Source organism: Molossus molossus, unplaced genomic scaffold, assembly GCF_014108415.1.
Source record: "Molossus molossus isolate mMolMol1 unplaced genomic scaffold, mMolMol1.p scaffold_m16_p_15, whole genome shotgun sequence".
NCBI lineage: Eukaryota > Metazoa > Chordata > Mammalia > Chiroptera > Molossidae > Molossus > Molossus molossus.
This window is the reverse complement of record NW_023425350.1, coordinates 16,462,974-16,482,074: the sequence shown is the minus strand read 5'-3', so window position 1 is coordinate 16,482,074 and position 19,101 is coordinate 16,462,974. Positions and strand designations below refer to the sequence as shown.

General features: G+C 45.7%; 1 protein-coding gene across 1 annotated transcript; it reads left to right on the top strand.

The window, feature by feature from the left end:
* The first annotated feature begins 3,079 nt into the window (after window positions 1-3,079).
* CGREF1 (cell growth regulator with EF-hand domain 1) lies at window positions 3,080-17,987 on the top strand. The gene is made up of 6 exons (XM_036263286.1): window positions 3,080-3,125; window positions 15,084-15,194; window positions 16,618-16,680; window positions 16,766-16,836; window positions 16,994-17,118; window positions 17,310-17,987. The coding sequence occupies exons 2-6, from the start codon at window positions 15,088-15,090 to the stop codon at window positions 17,820-17,822; spliced, it is 879 nt and encodes a 292-aa protein (XP_036119179.1). The 5' UTR covers window positions 3,080-3,125; window positions 15,084-15,087; the 3' UTR covers window positions 17,823-17,987.
* The last annotated feature ends 1,114 nt before the right edge of the window (window positions 17,988-19,101 follow it).

Below are 19,101 nucleotides of genomic sequence, written 5' to 3'. Positions count from 1 at the left end.
TAAGTGCCCTTAGCGGGAATCGAACCCGGGTCTCTCTGGACTGCAGTGCCCTTAGCGGGAACCGAACCCTGGTCTCTCTGGACTGCAGGCCAACGCTCTAACTGCTGAGCCAAACCGGCCAGGGCCCATCAGAGATTTTTATGAAGAGGTAGGCAACATGGTCAGAGCTGTTTTAGAAGAATCATTCAGGCTACTTGGAGAATGGATTGGAGGAGGATGAGAACAGAAGCAGAGAGGCCAATTAGGAAGCTGTTAAAAGAATGTTGGTAGGGTGATGGCTGCCAGGACTGGGGGAGGAGTAGAGATCTTCAGATAGGAGACTGAATTGATAGTAGGTTGGAGGTGTGGGGAGAAGGAAGAATCATAAATAACCTCCAGGTTTCTGACTCCTTTGATTCAGGGTACATGATAGTGCCTGCCCCTGTGAAAGGGAAACTGGGGGAGAAGGTTTGAGGAGGAAGGTGATGCATTCTGACTCACACACATAAAGGTTGGGGTGCTGGTAGGTGTTCAGATTGTGTTTTCTTAGATTCTGTATTTATCTGATTGGCATCCATTAATCTCAAAACCAAACTAGTGGCCAAAATTGTTTACATCTCATTATCTAGAGTCCATACTCTGAGCCCTTCCTTTATCTAACTCACACACCACGCCATTATTTCCCCTCTCCTAAATCAACACAGGGCAAGGTACCAGAGAAGTGGGGGCAGCCTCCAAAGTCCACCATAAATATTTAAAGTAGTCAATCCAAAGGTGTTTACCCTGCCCTGCCTTACCTTTCCCACTTAATAAAGGCTGTGGCCTACATCTTCCTCCTGCTTCTTTCTGCCTTTTCACCTACCTTGGTACTCCTCACTGTGGTCCTATGGTCGAGCTATGCCTCTCGTTTCTAGGGGAACTGTAACATTCAACTTTTCTTTCCATGGCATTGACCTCTCGTATTGTCACTTATAAATTAAGATCCAGGGACAAATCACTAGGCTGTTCAATTTCTGGTCTGGGGCTTAGAGATTGAAATTTGAGATTTAGTAGTCATCAGCATTTAGATAATATATAACTTTTCAGGATTTCCATAAGAAAGTACAATAAATTGGGTATCTTAAATAACAAAACTTTATTATTTTACAATTCTGGAGGCAAGAAGTCCAAGATCAAGGTGTCAGCAGGACTGGTTTCTTCTGAGAGCTGTGAGGAAGAATCTGTCCCATGCCTCTCCTCTAGCTTCTAGTGCTTTGCTGGCAATCTTTGGCATTCCTTGGCATGTAGAAGCTTCACCCCAATCTCTGTCTGCATCTTTACATGCTATTCTGTGTGTGTGTGTGTGTGTGTGTGTGTGTGCGCGCGTGTGTCCACAATTTCGTATAGATATTAATTAAATTAGGAACCCACCTTACTCCAGTATGACATCATCTTCAATAATTATATCTGCAGTGACTCTCTACTTCCAAAGAAGGTTACATTCTTAGGTGTTAGGGTTTAGGACTTCAACATATAAAAATTTGAGGGATACAATTCAACATATAATACGGAGTAATGGAAGCTACATGAACAGATGGGGATTGAGGAAAGAGCCCAGAGGAATTCTGAAGCATGAATAAAACTAAGAGGAAATGACTACATAGAGAGAAATGGTGTTGCTGAAACCAATGGATACCGTGATCCAAGGAGGCAGCATTCATCAGCTTCCACCCAGGAAAGAGGACAGGATGACCTGAAGGGAGTGGGTTTGTTGTGATGGATGCTGATGGGAAGTAGCTGATAGGGAGAAGATGAAGACTTCAGAGAGGTAAAAAGTCATTTATTCAAAGAACTAAGTCCTTGGGCCAGTGGGTGAGGATGTAGTCTGGAGCCTTGATGGAGGAACTGACCACTGTGACAAAAGTAGGTGACACTCAAGCTGGACAGTGTGGCTCAGTTGGTTGAGCATTGTCCCGTGCATGGACGGGTTGCCAGTTTGATTCCCGATCGGGGCACATGCCCAAGTTGCAGGTTTGTCCCCAGTTGGGGTACATACAGAAGGCAGCTGATCAATGTTCCTCTCTCATGTCAATGTTTCTCTCTCTCTCTCTCCTTTCCTCTTTCTCTAAAATCAATTTATTTACATATGTGTGTGTGTGTGTGTGTGTGTGTATGGTTTTAAGTAGGTGACACTCCATTTTTACTACAAAGCTACAGCCACATTCTGCTGGCAAACAACTGCCACCATCACCCTTAAGATGATACTTTATACTTTTTCCAGACCACCTCCCTCCATATCTCAGTGATGTGCACAGCCACACAATGATACAGTCACTGGAAACCAGCAGTCACAGCTGTCACTCAACAACTCAGGAAGAGTCCACCCAGATACCCTAACACACATACTACTAACATCCTCCTGTACCATCACACACCATGGCCAGTCAGTCACACATTGGCCATACTCTTTCAAGCCCATACTGTCACAATGGATACACAGTCACGCAAAATATCTCTTACTGTGTCACAAGGTCTTCAAACACAGCCACATACACCAATCACAATCACACAAACTAACAGTACATTCTATCTTGTCACTCATATCTGTTTTTTAACTTATCTTTGTTGTTGAATGTATTACAGATGTCCCCCCTTTTTTTCCCCATTGACCCCCTCCTCCCAAATCCTGCCCCCCTGGTCACAGTATCTGGACCCCTGCATCACCACAGCTAAACATGTGTCTAATAGACAGCAGCCTCACCATAGCCTGTTTGTCTCTCTGTCTCTCTAGTTGTCCGTCTCTGTCACACACACACACACACACACACACACACACACACCCCACACACACACCCCACACACACACACACCCCACACACACACCACACACCACACACACACACCCCACTCACTCTCTGGTTGTGGGTGGCGGGAGGCTGGTGGAGGCTGCGGAGGGCCGGCTGGGCGGGTCAGGGCGGTGCGGGTGCCCTGCCCTCCGGCTGGCGACCAGGACTCTGCCCCGGCCAGGGCGGCGGCTGCCGCCGGGAGGGCGACGTGGAGCGGCCACGTGGAGCTGCCCAGGGGAGGGCCGGGCGGCGAGGAGCTGGCGCACAGCCCCGAGCGACGCCAAAGGCGCCCCCGGCCTGAGCCTCGCCGCGCTGCCGCAGGTGGGTCCGAGCCCCGCCCCGGGCGGCGGGCTGGGGGTGGCCGGGGACCCTCACCACAGCCAGCGGGGAGCGCGCCGCGCCGCGTGGGGGGCGGGCCGCGGGGCCGCGCCGGCTCCCGGCCTCTGAGTCTGGATGCTGGAGGCGCAGTCCCTCTGCATCCCGGCGGCGCGGCCGCGGAGGTGGCCTTAGCCTCGGGGCGCTCTCGGGAGGGGGTCACCCCTGAAAGTAGGTAGAGGGAGAGGTGGACAGCCTGGGCTCCTTCTGTGTGATGACGAGGTTTCCCAATTATCCGAGTACTTTTCCCTCCGGTTGTCTCATTTGTCGCTCTGACAGCACCGGGAAGTGGGTGCCGGCAAGAGTTCCATCCTCCTTTGACAGATGCAGAAAAGGGGGTGGGGAGGGGCCCAGGTTATACCACCCAGCTGGAAGTGGCAGGCTGGAGCCCCGCTCTCAGGTGTGGAACCCTTTTGGCTGTATAGCCACTGCCTCTTCTCCTGGGCAGGAGTGGGGGGTAGGCGGGGCAGTGGGGGTGGGTGGAAGGGGGAGTTGTGGGTGATGCTGGGAGTCACAGGAGGCGCCAGAGAGATAAGTTAAGGGAGAGGATTCGGTTCCAAATAACTTCTAACAGAACTAGCCAGAAATGGAATGGATGCCCTGGAGGTGGTAGGCTCCCGTCTGGCAAAGTTAAGTGAAGGCTGAATAGGCATTGACAGGGATGCTTTGGAAGACATTTTTTGCAGTGGATGGGAAGTTATGCAAGACAAAAGGCCCCTGCCACATCCTAGAGTCTCTGAACTACTCAAGAAACATCTGCTCACTGCCAGTCATTAACTAGATTATCGAGTGGCTTCATCCTCCCATGCCCCTACGTGATAGATGCTATCTTGGTTTTTTAAAATGAAGATCCCAGGGCCCAGAGATGTTAAGACACTTGCTTAGACCACACCGTTAGCACTGTGAGAGAAAGGATTTGATCAGAAGTCTCACTCCAAGGCCAGCTCACCTCACATGCCCTGGTGCAAAGGCTTGAAGAAATCAGAAGCTAGAGGGTCATCATGAATGTGAGTGTGTGTGTGTGTGTGTGTGTGTGTGTATATAGGGTGGGAATAACTTTACTGAATTACGTCACAGCTGTTAACTAACAGTTATGGTGGCTTTCATGTGGTCATTATGGTAAATTATGTTTACACACATTATAGTTATAGAAAATGATCAGGAACATTTTTATCTGACAGGCAGTGGTTCAACAATTGCTTTATTTCTTTTGCTTACGAAAGCTTTGTAAATGCTTAGAAATGTGTGTGAACACATCACAGTATGTCTACCTCATTACTCATTATTAGAAGTGTCTTAGCTGGACTTCCTTTAAATAATGGAGGGAGGTGGGTTACCTGTACTAAAAATGTCACAGTTGATCCCTGGCAGGTTTGGCTCAGCGGTTAGAGTGTCGGCCCACGGACCAAAGAGTCACGGGTTCAGTTCCGGTCAAGAGCACATACCTTGGTTGCAGTTCAGTCCCTGCCCTGATTGGGGTTGTGCTGGGGACAGCCAGTTGGTATGTCTCTCTTACATTGATGTTTCTCTCTCCCCACCCCCCCCCACTCTATCTGAAGATAAATGAAAAAATATCCTCGGGTGAGGATTTTTTTAAAAAGTCAGTTGAAAACATTGCTTGAGAGAATATCAGTCAGATAACATTAAAAGTCCACATGCCCTTACTTAAGTTTATGAAGTGGACTACAACCAGAATGCTAAGGTTGTCACGAGGGTCCAGGACATTCCAGGGAGGGGTGGAACAGCTTGGGTAAAAGCATTAAAAAGTGAAAGTGAAAAGTGTGTCAGGAGACTACACTAATCCCTCTGTTTGAGGTAGAGTGTTAGTGTGATGAATCTCTGGAAGATGAGTCTAATTTGATATCTGACTGTAGAGGGCCTTGAATGCCCAGTTGAGCACTCTGGACTATAACAGAAATGGGGAGCCATTGAAGGTTTTGGAGCAGTGGAGTTCTAGCAAAGGGAAATTAATCTGATGTGGGTATGGAGGGTTCTTTAAATGAAAAAGATATAAAAATAAATAAAAACAAAACAAAAATGGAGAAGAGGCAGGGACGAGAATGAGAGGTTACTATATTACTTTGTACAAGAAGTAATTAATTATCCAATTAATATCCACTCTAATCCTGTGCTGTAAGTACTCTCTCCATTATGCAGATAAGGTAACTAAAGTTTAGTGAGGATAATTAACTTACCCAAGGTCATAGGGACAGTCAGTAGTGAGGCTGGGATTTGAACCTAAGTCTGGCTGGTTCCAAAGCTCTGTTCTCTGTCGATTGCACATACTGAATAGCTGTATATATGTGACAGATACATAGGACCAAGAGGAGATGAGGGATAGTAATTCATGCAGGCAGGGTTCAGGGACAGGTATATACTTTTCAGGACCAGGTACATACTTACCAGTGCAAAAATAAGATAAAGAATTTCAAGATGACGACAGCAGAGCATTAGACTAAGCACAGGGCCTTTCCTAGAGCAGGCCATACACTCATGAAACCAGTTCTAATTACTGTGACAACAGATTGCCTCAAAACTTAGTGGCTGAACACAAGAGCCTTGACTTTGCTCATAGTGTGTGGTTTGGGCAGGGCTGTGGAAACAAGTACATTTCTGCTCCATTCTGTGTTGGCTGAGGCAGCCTGAAGGCTGGGGGTTGGAATCACCTAAAGTTTTGCTCTCACTTGTGTGGCCCCTGGGCCGGGAAGGTTTGAGCAGCTGGAGGCCAGAATGGCTGGGGCTCCTCAGGCATCTCTATGTCTGTGTGGTTTCCCCATTTGGCCTTTTCATCATGGTGGCTCTGGGCTCCAGAGGCGCATATCTCCATGTCAAGGGAGGGAGAGAGAACTAGAACCAGGCATACACGATGTCGCCTTTTAAAACTGACTTGGAAGTCACGCAGCATCATTTCATCTATTCATTAGAAGTGAGGTGTTAAGTCCATCTACTTCAGCTTTTGTGGGAAGGAGTGTCAAAGAATTTGTAAATCTGTTTTTTGAACCAGCACAGTTGGCCTCGTGAAAGAGATTAGTGAGATCTGGTGGTACTTCCCCCCATGCTTGAGCTGCTACCACTAGAGCTATTCTTTGTCCTCTTTTTTTTTTTTTTAAATCCTCACCCAAGGACATTTTTCCATTTTTTGTTCAGATACAGTGGAAGGGAGAGAGAGAGAAACATCGACGTGAAAGGGACACATCGAGTGGCTGCCTCCCGCACACCCCAACCAGGGCCGGGGACAAACTGCAACCGAGGTACGTACCCTTAGCGGGAACCGAACCCGGGTCTCTCTGGACTGCAGGCTGATGCTCTAACTGCTGAGCCAAACTGGCCAGGGCTCTTTGTCCTCTTTTAGAAGGCACTGCTAGTGGATGATTTATTAAGCCTGAATAATAGGTTTTGACAGCTCTGGGGGATTTAAATTACTCAGTGCCTCCTGTTGGCCTAGGTCCTGGCAGTAAACAGATGGGGAGGAGAAAGCAACTAGAGGGTATTCAGGTGGGGAGACCAGGATGATCGGTGAAGCCACTGCCCAGCTGTCCACAAAAACTTCTGGAAGGAAAGAAGCCAGGTATTGTGCTTTACATACCTGGTCTCTTAACCTGATCACACCCCATGAGAGGTGGCAGGTGGAGAACCTGAAACACAGAGGTCACACCGCTAGTGAGTTGCAGAGCCTGAGGTTGGGACTCAAACTATCCATTCTTTAGCAATTCTGTCTTTCTCTTTTTTTCTTTATTGATTTTAGAGAGAGAGGAAGGGAGCGGGAGAGATAGAAACATCGATGAGAGAGAACACCGATTGGCCACCTCCTGCATGCCCCCCACTGGGGATCTGGCCCACAAGCTGAGCATAGACCCTGACCAGGAATAGAACTGGTGACTTCCTGGTGCATGGGTTGATGCTCAACCACTGAGCCGCACCGGCCGGGTTCTCTTAATCATTGTTTTAAGATTTGTAGCTTTAAGGAAGAAAAAGAATAACTAATTCTACTTTATATTAATTTATAAGATAGTGCTTAACAAATATTAGAGAAACAAGTAACATTTATCCTTATTCTACAAACTTATATTTACATTTTCCTTCCCTAAGGATGCTCATCCCCTTGGTCTTTGTCACCAAAGGTCTTAACTTCTGCTAGTGCTTCCCATGGTGTCCTCTGTGGCATCTAGTTCCATGGTCCATACCTTTGGCATTCTCCTTCTGGCCAGCTGGCCCGCTCAGCCATTCTGTGCCCCTCCTTCCACCTTGGAGCCTGGAGCCCTCAGATGACCCCTGAATTCCCACCCCTCAAACCAGCAGCACTGAGTACAAAGAGCTGGGTGAGGTGGCCATTCCCCTAGATCCTCCTTCAGCCATTGCTTCCTGAGCACGCAGGTGGGCTGGCTGGGCCTTCTCTGTAATCCTCCTGGGTTAGGCACATATCTCTGCAATTCTTGGATTTTCACTCAGTCTCCGTGGAGTTTCTATGGTATTTTTCCTGATACAGAAGCTTAACTTTTATTTTTATTTTTTTCTTGTTTTTTTTTTTGTACAGATAGAGTGGGAGGGAGAGAGAGGAAGGGAGAGAGAGTGAGAAACATCGACGTGAAGGGACACATCGAGTGGCTGCCACCCGCACGACCAACCAGGGCCGGGGACAAACTGCAACCGAAGTACGTGCCCTTAGCGGGAACCGAACCCGGGTCTCTCCGGACCGCAGGCCGACGCTCTAACCGCTGAGCCAAACTGGCCAGGGCCAGAAGCTTAACTTTTAATGTATTCAAATCTGTCCATTGTTTCTTTAAAACGTATGAGTTTGAAATTTTTATCATGTTTAATGGTTCTGTCATATAATATGATTTGCTTAGCCATTGCCTAAATGTTAGACCTCCAAGTTGTTTACATTTTCTTTGACTAATATTAACAGTTATATACCCTTATAACTTCTTTTCCATTTATGTTCCTCTTTATGTAATCCCCAGGATGGTTTTGTTGGATCAGAGAATCATGGCAATTAATACACATTTGCAGATTGCTTTCTAAAAACAGTTCAGATTTGTAATTCCTCAAGCAATATAGGTTAATACTCACTGATTCTTTAATTTCTTTCATGATTACCAAACTATTAAAATTTACTATTTTTTTGCTTCAGTTTTGCTTTTAAGTTTTTCTAGGAAATTGGCTATTTATTATCTGCTAACTTTTCAGATTTTTTCTATTTCTGTTGTCATGTTCGAATTTTCATTCCTAATATTGTTTATTGTGCCTCTTTTCTTTGTTGTAATGGAAATTGCCAGCAGTGTATTCTATTAGTCCTTTTAAAAAACACCATTGTTTGGCTTTGTTGCTGCTCTCTATTGTATTTTTCATTTCTGTTATCTTTTATTATTTCCTTTCTTTTCATTTCTTAAAGTTTATTCTGTTTTACTGCTCCTTTACTTGGAAGCGTAACTCATGAACTTTAGCCTTTTTTCTGTTACAAGCTTTTTTAAATGAATCCATTTTCCCTACAATACTGCTCTAGCTGTATATCTTATTTTGATGTATGTTTTTCCAGTATTATCCAATTGTAAGTATTTAACAAGTTCCATTATCTTCTTTGATCCATATGTAAGCACACCTTTTAAATTTCCATATATAAGGTTTTTCATATCATTCGTGTTATTGATTTCTAATGTAATTGCATTTTAGATACATAACATAATATGAGATTGTTTTTTTAATATTCATTGAGCCTACTCTCTGGCATACTACTTGTCTGTTTTTATAAATATTCCATGTATATTGAGAAGCATATGTATTTGCTAAGTGATTGAAGTGGGGTTCTTTATTTGCCCATTGGCTCAGGCTTATTAAATGTTTTATTCAATTTTTTACATTCTTACTAATTTTGGGTCTGCTTAATCGTTCAGTTACTGAATGTGGTATGTTACATTCTTCCATTATCATGGCAGATTAGATCTTTCTCCTTGTAGTTATGCCAGGCATTTTATTTATTTATTTATTTGTTTATTTATCTATCTATCTATCTATCTATCTATCTATCTATCTATCTATCTATTTAATTCCTCACCCAAGAATATTTTTCCATTTATCATTAGATAGAGTGGGTGGGGGGGAGAGAGACATGTGATAGAACCACATCAACTGGTTGCCTCCCACACAACCTGACCAGGGGCAGGGACAAACCGCAACCGAGGTACGTGTCCTTGACTGGAATTGAATCCGCGACTCATTGGTCCACAGGCCGACTCTCTACTGCTGAGCCAAACTGGCCAGATGCCAGGTATTTTTTTAAAAGACTTTATTTTTAGGACAGTTGTAGGTTCATGGAAAATTTGAGAGGAAGGAACAGAGATTTCCCATTTACCCCCTGCACCCATACATGGATAACTTCCCCCATTATCATCATCCCCACCACAGTGGTACATGAGGAACTGGTGGACCTATACTGATCATAATCACCCAAGTCTATTGTTTACCTTAGAGTTCACTTTTGGTGTCATAGGTTCCGTGGGTTTGGATAAATGTATAATGACCTGCATTCATCATTATAGTATCATACAGTCTTTTACACTGCCCTAAAAATCCTCTGTACTCTGCCTATTCAACCCTTCCCCCTCCAACCCCTGGCTATCACTGATCTTTTTACTGTCTCCATAGTTTTGCCTTTTCTCAAATGTCATATAGTTAGAATCATACAGTATGTGGCCTATTCAGATTGGCTTCTTTCACTTAGTTATATGCATGTTATGTTCCTCCGTGTCTTTTCTTGGCTTGTTAGGTCATTTCTTTTCATTGCTGAATAATATTCCATTATCTGGATGTACCACAGTTTATCCATCTACCTACTGAAGGACATCTTGGTTGCTTTCAGGTTTTGATAATTATGAATAAAGCTGCTATAAACATCTGTGTGCAAGTTTTTGTGTAGACATAAGCTTTTAACTCCTTAGGGTAAATGCCAAGGAGTGTAATTGCTGGGTTATATGGTAAAAATATGTTTAGTTTTGTACAAAACTACCTAAGTGGCTTCCAAAGTGGCTTTACCATTTTGCACTCCCACCAGCAGTGAATGACAGTTCTCATATCCGTGCTAGCATTTGGTGTTGTGGATTTTGACCATTCTAATAGGTGTGTACTGTTACACCAATTTTTTTTTTTAGATATTTTAAAGCTGTTATTAGTTACATACCAGTTCAGAACTATATCTTCCTAGGGGATTCAAGTTTTGTGCATTTTAATGATACTCTTTTTATCTAAATAACATTTTTCACCCTAAAGTCCAGTCTAATAATGTCATTAAAGCTATACCAGCTTTCTTTGTCTAGTATTGCTTTATGTTTTCTTTCTTTCTTTCTTTCTTTCTTTCTTTCTTTCTTTCTTTCTTTCTTTCTTTCTTTTTTGCTTTCAACCTTTCTGTGTCTTTATTTTTTTAGTTTAATCTCTTGACAATTGCATATAACTGTATTTTGTTTTATATACATTTTGATAATCTCTATTTCTTAACTGATGAGTTCATACAATTTATATTATGATTACTGATATATTTGGATCTCTTTTACCATATTATTTTGTGCTTTCTTTTGTCTTCCTTTTTCACTTTTTAGTTTCTTTTTTTCCCCTTTTCCTGTCTCCCTTTGAAGTAATTTTTTAAAAAATTCCATTCATTTTATTCTGTACTGGTTTGAGGTCATGCATTCCATTTCTATTTTTAGTTGCTATCCTTAATATTTGTACACCTATATTTACAAAGTTGAGCAGTATGTCATTTCTCTTCCCAAACAACCATCCTCACCTTATATCTTATTGTAGTCTAATATTGTAGTGCAATCCACCTTTTTTGCCCCATATATTAACATAATTATCATAGTGTAATAGTCTATATTTGTTTATATTTTCTCACACACTTTCTGATTTTTTTCCTCACCATTTTTTCCTGCACTTTAAACCCTTGGGACATTAATAGGGTCATTTTTCTTTTTCTTAAAATAGATCCCTTCGAATTTCCTTTAATAAAGGGATGTTGCTGGTAAGTTCTCTAATTTGTTTATCTAAAATTATTTTTGTTTCACCTAATTCCTGAAAGATAATTTTGCTGAGAATAGAATTTTAGAATGGCAATTTCTCCCCCTTGAAACAAATTTAAAAACCTCACTACTGGCCCTGGCCGGTTTGGCTCAGCGGTTAGAGCGTCGACCTGCGGTCCTGAGAGACCCGGGTTCGGTTCCCGCTAAGGGCGCATACCTCGGTTGCAGTTTGCGGGTGGCAGCCACTCGATGTGTTCCTTTCACATCGATGTTTCTCTCTCTCTCTCTGTTCCTCTCTCTCCCTCCCACTCTACCTGAACAAAAAATGGGAAAGTGTCCTCGGGTGAGGATAAAAAACAAAAACAAAAACAAAAAAAACTTCACTACTGTACTCTGGCATCACTGTAACTCTTGAAAATCAGCCGTCAGTCAAATTACTCTTCCTTTTTAGGTGATTTGTCTTTTTTTTCTGACTGCTTTAAAGACCATTTCTTTTTCTTGGTGTTCTCTAATTTCACAAAAGTTTTAGTTATGTATTTCTGTTTCTTTCTTTCTTTGTTCATTTATATTTCTGTTTATTTCATCTGCCTGGAATTGTTAGGCTTCCTGATTGGAATATTAGTGTTTTGCAACATACTGGGAAAATCTCAACTGTTATTTCTTCAAATATTGCTTCTAATTTTCTCTATTATCTCCTCCACCCTCCTTGCCACTTAAGCTTTTGGAAATATTTTCTATGTCTTTGACTCAATGAACTTGTGGGGGTTCAGGGCTAGTTACCCCAAGACATGCTTCTGTGGTATGCAGATTGTTTTGAGCTAAGGGCAACTTTAGCTGTGGCTCAGGAGAAACTTCTGTCCCTTCCTTGACTGCCTGGAAGAATTTGAATTAGGGACCTTGCCTATAATAGGAAATTATCAGAGATAATGTCTTCTGACCAATCTATAGGGCATGACAAACTTCTATTTACCAAACATCTACTTTTCTTATACTGCAATGACCCTTTTAAGTCCCCAAGGTGCATTATCTTCCTCCCTAGCTCAGAATGTCTTACATACCTGATCCCCCTTCCTGTCTCTGAACCTCCTGTGCATGTGAGGTCTCTGACTCTCTCCTGTACGTGGGGTTCCCATACATATGTATGTATTAAATTTGGTTATTTTCTCTTGCTAATCTGTCTCATGTCTATTTGATTATTAGACCATCTGGAAGAACCTTGAGGGTAGAGGAAATTCTGTTCCTCCCCCACAAACTGTATTCTGAATAATTTATTCAGATCTATTTTCCAGTTCTAATTCTTACATCATCTGTATCTGTTTAACCCACTCATTCTATTTTTTTTGTCCTCACCCGAGGACACTTTTGCACCCATCTTCAGATAGGGCGGTGGGGGGGGAGGGGCAGAAACATCGATGTGAGAGAGACACATCCAGTGGCTGCCACCCACATGACCCCAACCGGGGCTGGGGAAAAACTGCAACTAGGGTACATGCCCATAGTGGGAACCAAACTGGGGACTCTCTGGTCTGCAGGCCAGCGCTCCAACTGCTGAGCCAAATTGGCCAGCGCCCCACTTGTATTTTTTTAAATCAATCTTTTCTTTATATTTGCATAAGTTATATTTGGTTCATCTTCAAATCTACTTGGTCATTTTTATGCTCTTATTCCTTTCTCATAGTTTAAAGCTTCTCTTTAAATTCTTTAAATGTATTAAATATTTTTAATATTCTGTGTGGGATAATTACAATACCTTTGGTTTTTGCAAATCTGGTTTTGCCTGCTGTTGTTTAGCTGGCTATTCTTATTCACAGTGTTTATGACTTCTGGCTGTGAGTTCATGCTCCTTGAAACTTTACCTATGGAACTTCTTTGAGCCCTGGATTGGAGTTGTGTTCTTTCGGGCAAGGTGTACGTTTTCTTCTGTGGATCAACTGGGGGTATTGTCAACCAGGTACCACTTCAAAATACACCATCTGCTCTAGGTTTCTGAACCACAGAGGTAGCATTAATTTGGCTTCGAACCTACCTTAGAACAGGCTTATAACAAATTCGCAGGGAAGATATTTTTCTCCTTTCTACCCAGCACCAAAGTAAAAATAAGCATGACTCTGTGTTTTCCTTCTTCCGAGAAAATTTACTTTTTGTTCACCCTTAGATTGAGAGTTGAGCTGTTTGAATCTCCCATTAGTCTCCTCACATTGCATGGGTCCAGGCTTTCTCTCTTGTCTCCTCTGTTGCACAAAGCACTAAAACTGATAACTCAAGTTCACCAGGGGTTGGTTTGACAAATGCTCTTAAGGCAAAAGCTGACCACAAACTGACTTTTCCTTAGGATTACTGGTTTCACTGCTTTTGTACTGAGAATGTCTTACTTTCTTGCCAACTCATTGCATTTGAAAAGATGCTTTCTATTTTTATCCAGCACTAGAATTACTTTCACTGGACATTTACTAGCATACTCCCAGACATGGAGGCCTGAATGTTTCTCTAGTCCACTCTTCTACTGAGGGGTATCCACTGTGGTGGGACCTCTAAGGGTCCCCAGTTAGTAAAGAGACCTCAGTTCCAGCTGCCTCCCTTGCAGGGGCCCAAGACCTTGTCTTCTCTCCTTGGTACAACAAAGCACAAGGACCTATGTTGCCAGCTGATGTTTGTGAACACCTTTGAGGCAGCTGTGGCTTCAGAACCCATCTGGCCACTGAGGGTTGTGGACCAACTATGTAGACTCACTATATCCTTTGGGGTCAACATATACATAGAAAACTGGAAGCAGTTTGTAGGATTTTCGGTAGCTTCACCCTCATGTGGACTTCCCTGTTTTGCTTCTGCTTCCTCAGGGCATCTCTGCTGGCCCAGCTACAGCCAGGTCCCCCATGTATCTTCCTGTTAACCTGCTCACCTGCTCTTCTGCATCTCTTACGAAGCTCATGTCAACCCTTGCAGTGGTTCTGAAGCTTCTCGGGGTCATGGAACTCTTTGAAAATCTGCTGAAGGCTATAAACCTTTCTTCAGAAAAAGTCAGTGCCAGCCAGTGTGTAGGGCATCGTTTCAGAGGGTTCCTCATTCTCTGCCTAGACCAGGCACCCAGTGATTTGTCTACCTAGACATAGGCGTGGGGTCTCAGGCCTTGGCTTTGATGGGCACTGCTTCCTCGGGAACTCACATGCTACGTACACACACTTGGAACTGATCAGAAAGGTCCATGCTCTGTGTTTTTGATTGAACCTCTCTCTATTTGACTGTTTTTATATAATTGAGTGGTTTTGTTGCCAGTGGTTTTGTTGTGTAAGTCTAAGGGGAAAGTTTTTGCTTTTTCCTTCATACTGGGATCTGATTCCCACTTGCACTTAGTAAATACCTGTTCCTGGGCCACTGTTGGTTTGACCCTGGTTTGTTGTGTTTTCAATCCCTACCTGAGTTTAGACCTGTTTCAAGGAGTCTGTGCTTCTTTTGATTTGTTCTTTGGTGAGGTTTTCGTAAATACAAACTAACAATCTGCCTCCCTGTTTAAGTCTTGGTCTTTTTGTGATCTCTGTGTTTCTAATTTGGCCCTTTTCTTAACCTCTCTGAGCCAGTTTTCATCTGTAAAGCGAGTGGACTGCACTGAATCAGATGTATTTAAACTGCATTCCTCGCAGCACCGGGGCTGCAGGGCAAGAGGAGTGGGGCGTGGGGAGGGGCTCCCGCACAGCGCCACTTCCAGAGCAGGCCTTTGGACACTCGACACACTGGATCTGGAGGCAAATTTATTTTAAGCAGAGTTGCACTGGGGATCATCGATGTCCCTGTGCCCTGTTACCTGGGGGGCAGGGAGCGAAGATGTTCCCTGTAACCCACCAATCCTCCACTCTGTGGAAGGCCCTCCCTCCCCCCGACTCCCTAACTCTGCTCCTAGGAAGATGTTACCTGTTCCAGTACCAGGAAGAATGTTACCTTTGGTGATGAGAATGTTAGTGCTGCTGCTGCTGCCCCTGAGTCAGGCTGCTCCCAAGGATGGAACCACAAGGTAACAGGATTCAGAGGTCAGGACCCTGGGCCGGGAGCAAGGGGAGTCTCTGGAGAATCCCAGGGTGTGATAGGACCCTTGGGTGGAAGGACTCTGGGATATATGCTACCTGACCTCTGTATCCCTGCCCACTCACCTCAACTTTTCTGCCTTGAGCCTGTTAGAATGCTCTACACAAAGTGGGCATGGAATACGTGTCTGCTGGACTCCTTTGGAGCCGGGAGCTCAGTTCCAATGAGATGTGAAGCACAGGGAAGAAGCTATGGGCCAGGGAAGAGGCTGCAGTCCTCTTATCAAGACCTGAGAGTGGGCCTGGCCAGTGTGGCCCCGTGGACTGAGCTTCGTCCCATGCACCAAGAGGTCACTGTTGGATTCCATCAGGGCACATGCTGAGGTTGCGGACTTAATCCCCACTAGGGGGCGTGCAGGAAGCAGCCGATTGATGTTCTCTCATAGATGATTCTCTCTCCCTCTCCCATTCTCTCTCTCTCCAAAAAAAAAAAAAAAAAAGGACCTGAGAGTAGGAATGCCAAAGAAATAGAGGTCATTAGCAAATCATCTCCACTCTCTTTGAATACCTTTCTTGTACCTATGCAGCGTGTATGCTGGGTGGGGTGGGGGACAGACACAGGATCGGCTCTCTGGTGTCAGAGTTCTAGAATGACTTGGGCAAACAGGTAGCCTTGTTCAGGACTGAAAGCAAATCTTGAACTTTATTTTTTTTAATATATTTTATTGATTTTTTTAGAGAGAGTGGAAGGGAAAGAGAGAGAGAAACATCGATGTGAGTAACAGATCGGCTGCCTCCTGCACGCCCCCTCCTGGAGATCCAGCCGGAAACCTGCTACCCAAGCATGTGCCCTGACGGGGAATCAAACCAGGACCACTCAGTCCATTGAGCCACACCAGCCTGACGGAGGCCCTAAGCAGATTGAAACTCCAAAACCAACATATATGCCCTCAGTTTGGAGGGGAAAAAAGAGGCCAGTTTGTGTTGTGGTGTAAATGGGGTCTGTATCAAAGTGGGTGATGCCTCTGAGCTTAGCCAGAGACCTGCCCCTTGGCCCCAGCATCAAAGTAGAATTGTTGCCACCACCTACGTTGTCCTGCTCCTGGCTGCGCTGTTTTCCTGGTCTCCAGCTTGTGTCGTCGAGGTGTGGCCTCATCTGGCCTCTATCTTCCCAGGTGTTTTATGGGGGTTTTCACTTACTTACCATCTAAGTTAGGTCTCTGTAAACAGGGTCTGAGGGAGTGAGGTTCTGCTTCTGAGGAGACCTCCTCCCCACAAGGTTTTGGTGAATTTGGGAGAGCAACTCCCTTTGGGTCTGGGGAGACAACTCTGCCAGGAGCTTGGGAGCAGAAGGCTGGTAGGCTGGGCCCTCAGGGAGGCTCTTGCAAGCCTGGTCCCTCCTCCCTCCTCCAGGCTGGACCCTGAAGTGCAGCAGCCCCCACCCAACCCCTTCCAGCCAGGCCAGGAGCAGCTCCGGTGAGTAGGCTGGGCTGGGGGCTAAGAATTAGGCCTGGGGCTGCGGACTGGCCTCTCATGGACTGATTTTCCACTTTTCTGTCAGACTCCTACAGAGCTACCTAAAGGGACTGGAGAGGGTGGAAGAGGAGCCGGAGCACATGAACCGGGAGCAGGGTGAGGGCTGGACTGACGGGCTAGTGGACGTGAGGCTCAGGGCAGCCAGCGCTGGGACCGACCCCGGCCATCCTGGTGCCTCCTGCCTCCTCCACCTGACCCTGTCCCTCAGCCTCTGGGAGGTGACGCCTCTTCTGATCCAGCTTCTTTTCCTTAGTTCTGCTCTACCTCTTTGCCCTCCACGACTATGACCAGAGTGGACAGCTGGATGGCCTGGAGCTGTTGTCCATGTTGACAGCAGCTCTAGCCCCTGGAGCTGCTGACTCTCCCACCACTAACCCAGTAAGCCCTTTTGCTGTGAAGGAGACCCAGATCCTTGGGGCTTTGGTCTTTTTCATCATGACTCTTTTAGTGAATCCCCAGGAATGCTCAAGGCCTGCATGGCAGAGATGGGGGCAGGGGTGTTGGGAGGGTCAGGGCTCTGGGAAATATCTCTGGTCACTAGACCCCACAGCAACTGTGTGCTTCCACAGGTGATCCTGGTAGTGGACAAGGTGCTCGAGACCCAGGACCTGAATGGAGATGGGCTCATGACCCCTGCAGAGCTCATCAACTTCCCAGGACAGGCCCCAAGGCGCTCGGAGCACAAAGAGCCCCCGGAGCCACAAGATTCCAGGAGGCAGTCCTTGTTAGGAAGCCCGTCCCGACAAGAAGCACAGGAAGCCCTGGGTCCCAGAGAAGCTGGGGGACAGGTAGAAGCCTTGGAGCCCGTACAGGAGGCTGGAGGCAAAGCTCCAGGCCCCGGAGGGGAGGCTGAGGGCCAGGCCGAGGCTGGAGGCAAAGCTCCAGGCCCCGGAGGGGAGGCTGAGGGCCAGGCAGAGGCTGGAGGCAAAGCTCCAGGCCCTGGAGGAGGGGCTGAGGGCCAGGCAGAGGCCAGGGACACTGGAAAGGATGCAGAAGAGCTTCCAGGGGAAACACTGGAACCTAAGAATGCCCAAAATGAGTTTGAGGTTCATGCTGTTCAACTGGAGAATGATGAGATATAAACTTTGTGGCTACAGGTTTGTACCCCCAGAAGTTTCAGTGCCAGAATGTAAGCTCCTAAGGGTGGGAGAGTATGTTGGGATAAGGACCACCTCTGTCTCTTTCCTGGTCCCCTTAGGTGGCAGGTCTTTCTGTGCAGCTCATGGAGACCCTATGCTGAGGGCAGCTTTAGGGCCTAGACAACCAATAAAGAACTGAATAAACTCATCCCCTGGGCCATCTGTCTACTGGACCAGCCTGGCCAGATCAGGGATGCAGCAGATTGGGGACTGGACAGGCCTCTAGGAATAACAGGGATTCAGCAGATTGGGGACTGGACAGGCCTCTAGGAATAACAGGGATTCAGCAGATTGGGGACTGGACAGGCCTCTTGGAATAACAGGGATTCAGCAGACTGGGGACTGGACAGGCCTCTAGGAATAACAGGGATTCAGCTTCCCCAGTGTTCCCAGCTGGTGCTGAGAGCTTGGGTTCTCCCTGCCTCCCGGGGCTCAAACATCCCCGCCTCACATGGTGTTCAGACACCCAGTTCCCTCCTGCACCTCTGGGCAGATCTCCCCCATCACCCTGTTTCTCCCCCTCATCCCATAATATAAACAGTAGCTACCATTTATCAAGAGCCTCGTACACACCAGCATTATACTGGGCACTACACACACACACACACACACACACACACACACACGTGTGTGTGTGTGTGTGTGTGTGTGTGTATATGTAGTATATATATATATGTAGTCTTCACCTGAGGATATTTTTCCATTGATTTTTAGATAGAATAGAAAGAAGAGGGGTGGGGAGAGAAAAATATCGATGTGAGAGAGACACATTGATTGGTTGTCACCTGCATAACCCCAACCAGGGCTGGGGAATGAACCTGCAACCCTTGGGTCCGCAGGCGGACGCTCTAATTGCTGAGCCAAACCGGCCAGGCTGGACATTTTATATGTTGTATGATTTTATCCTCACAATAATTCTATGACCAGACAGAATTAACTCCATTTGACGGATGAGGAAATTGAGGGAGATCGAGCTCAGTAATGTACCCAAGATGCCACAGCTGATGAAGAGCCATATCTGGCCCTGGCAGGTTTGTCTCAGCGGTTAGAGCGTTGGCCCACACACCCAAGGGTCGTGAGTTCAATTCCTGGTCAAGGGCATGAACCTGGGTTCAGTCCCTGCCCCCACAGGGGTCGCGCTAGAGGCAACCAATCAATTTGTCTCTCTCGCATGGATATTTCTCTATCTCCCTTCCTCCCTTCCACTCAATCTAAAAAAAAT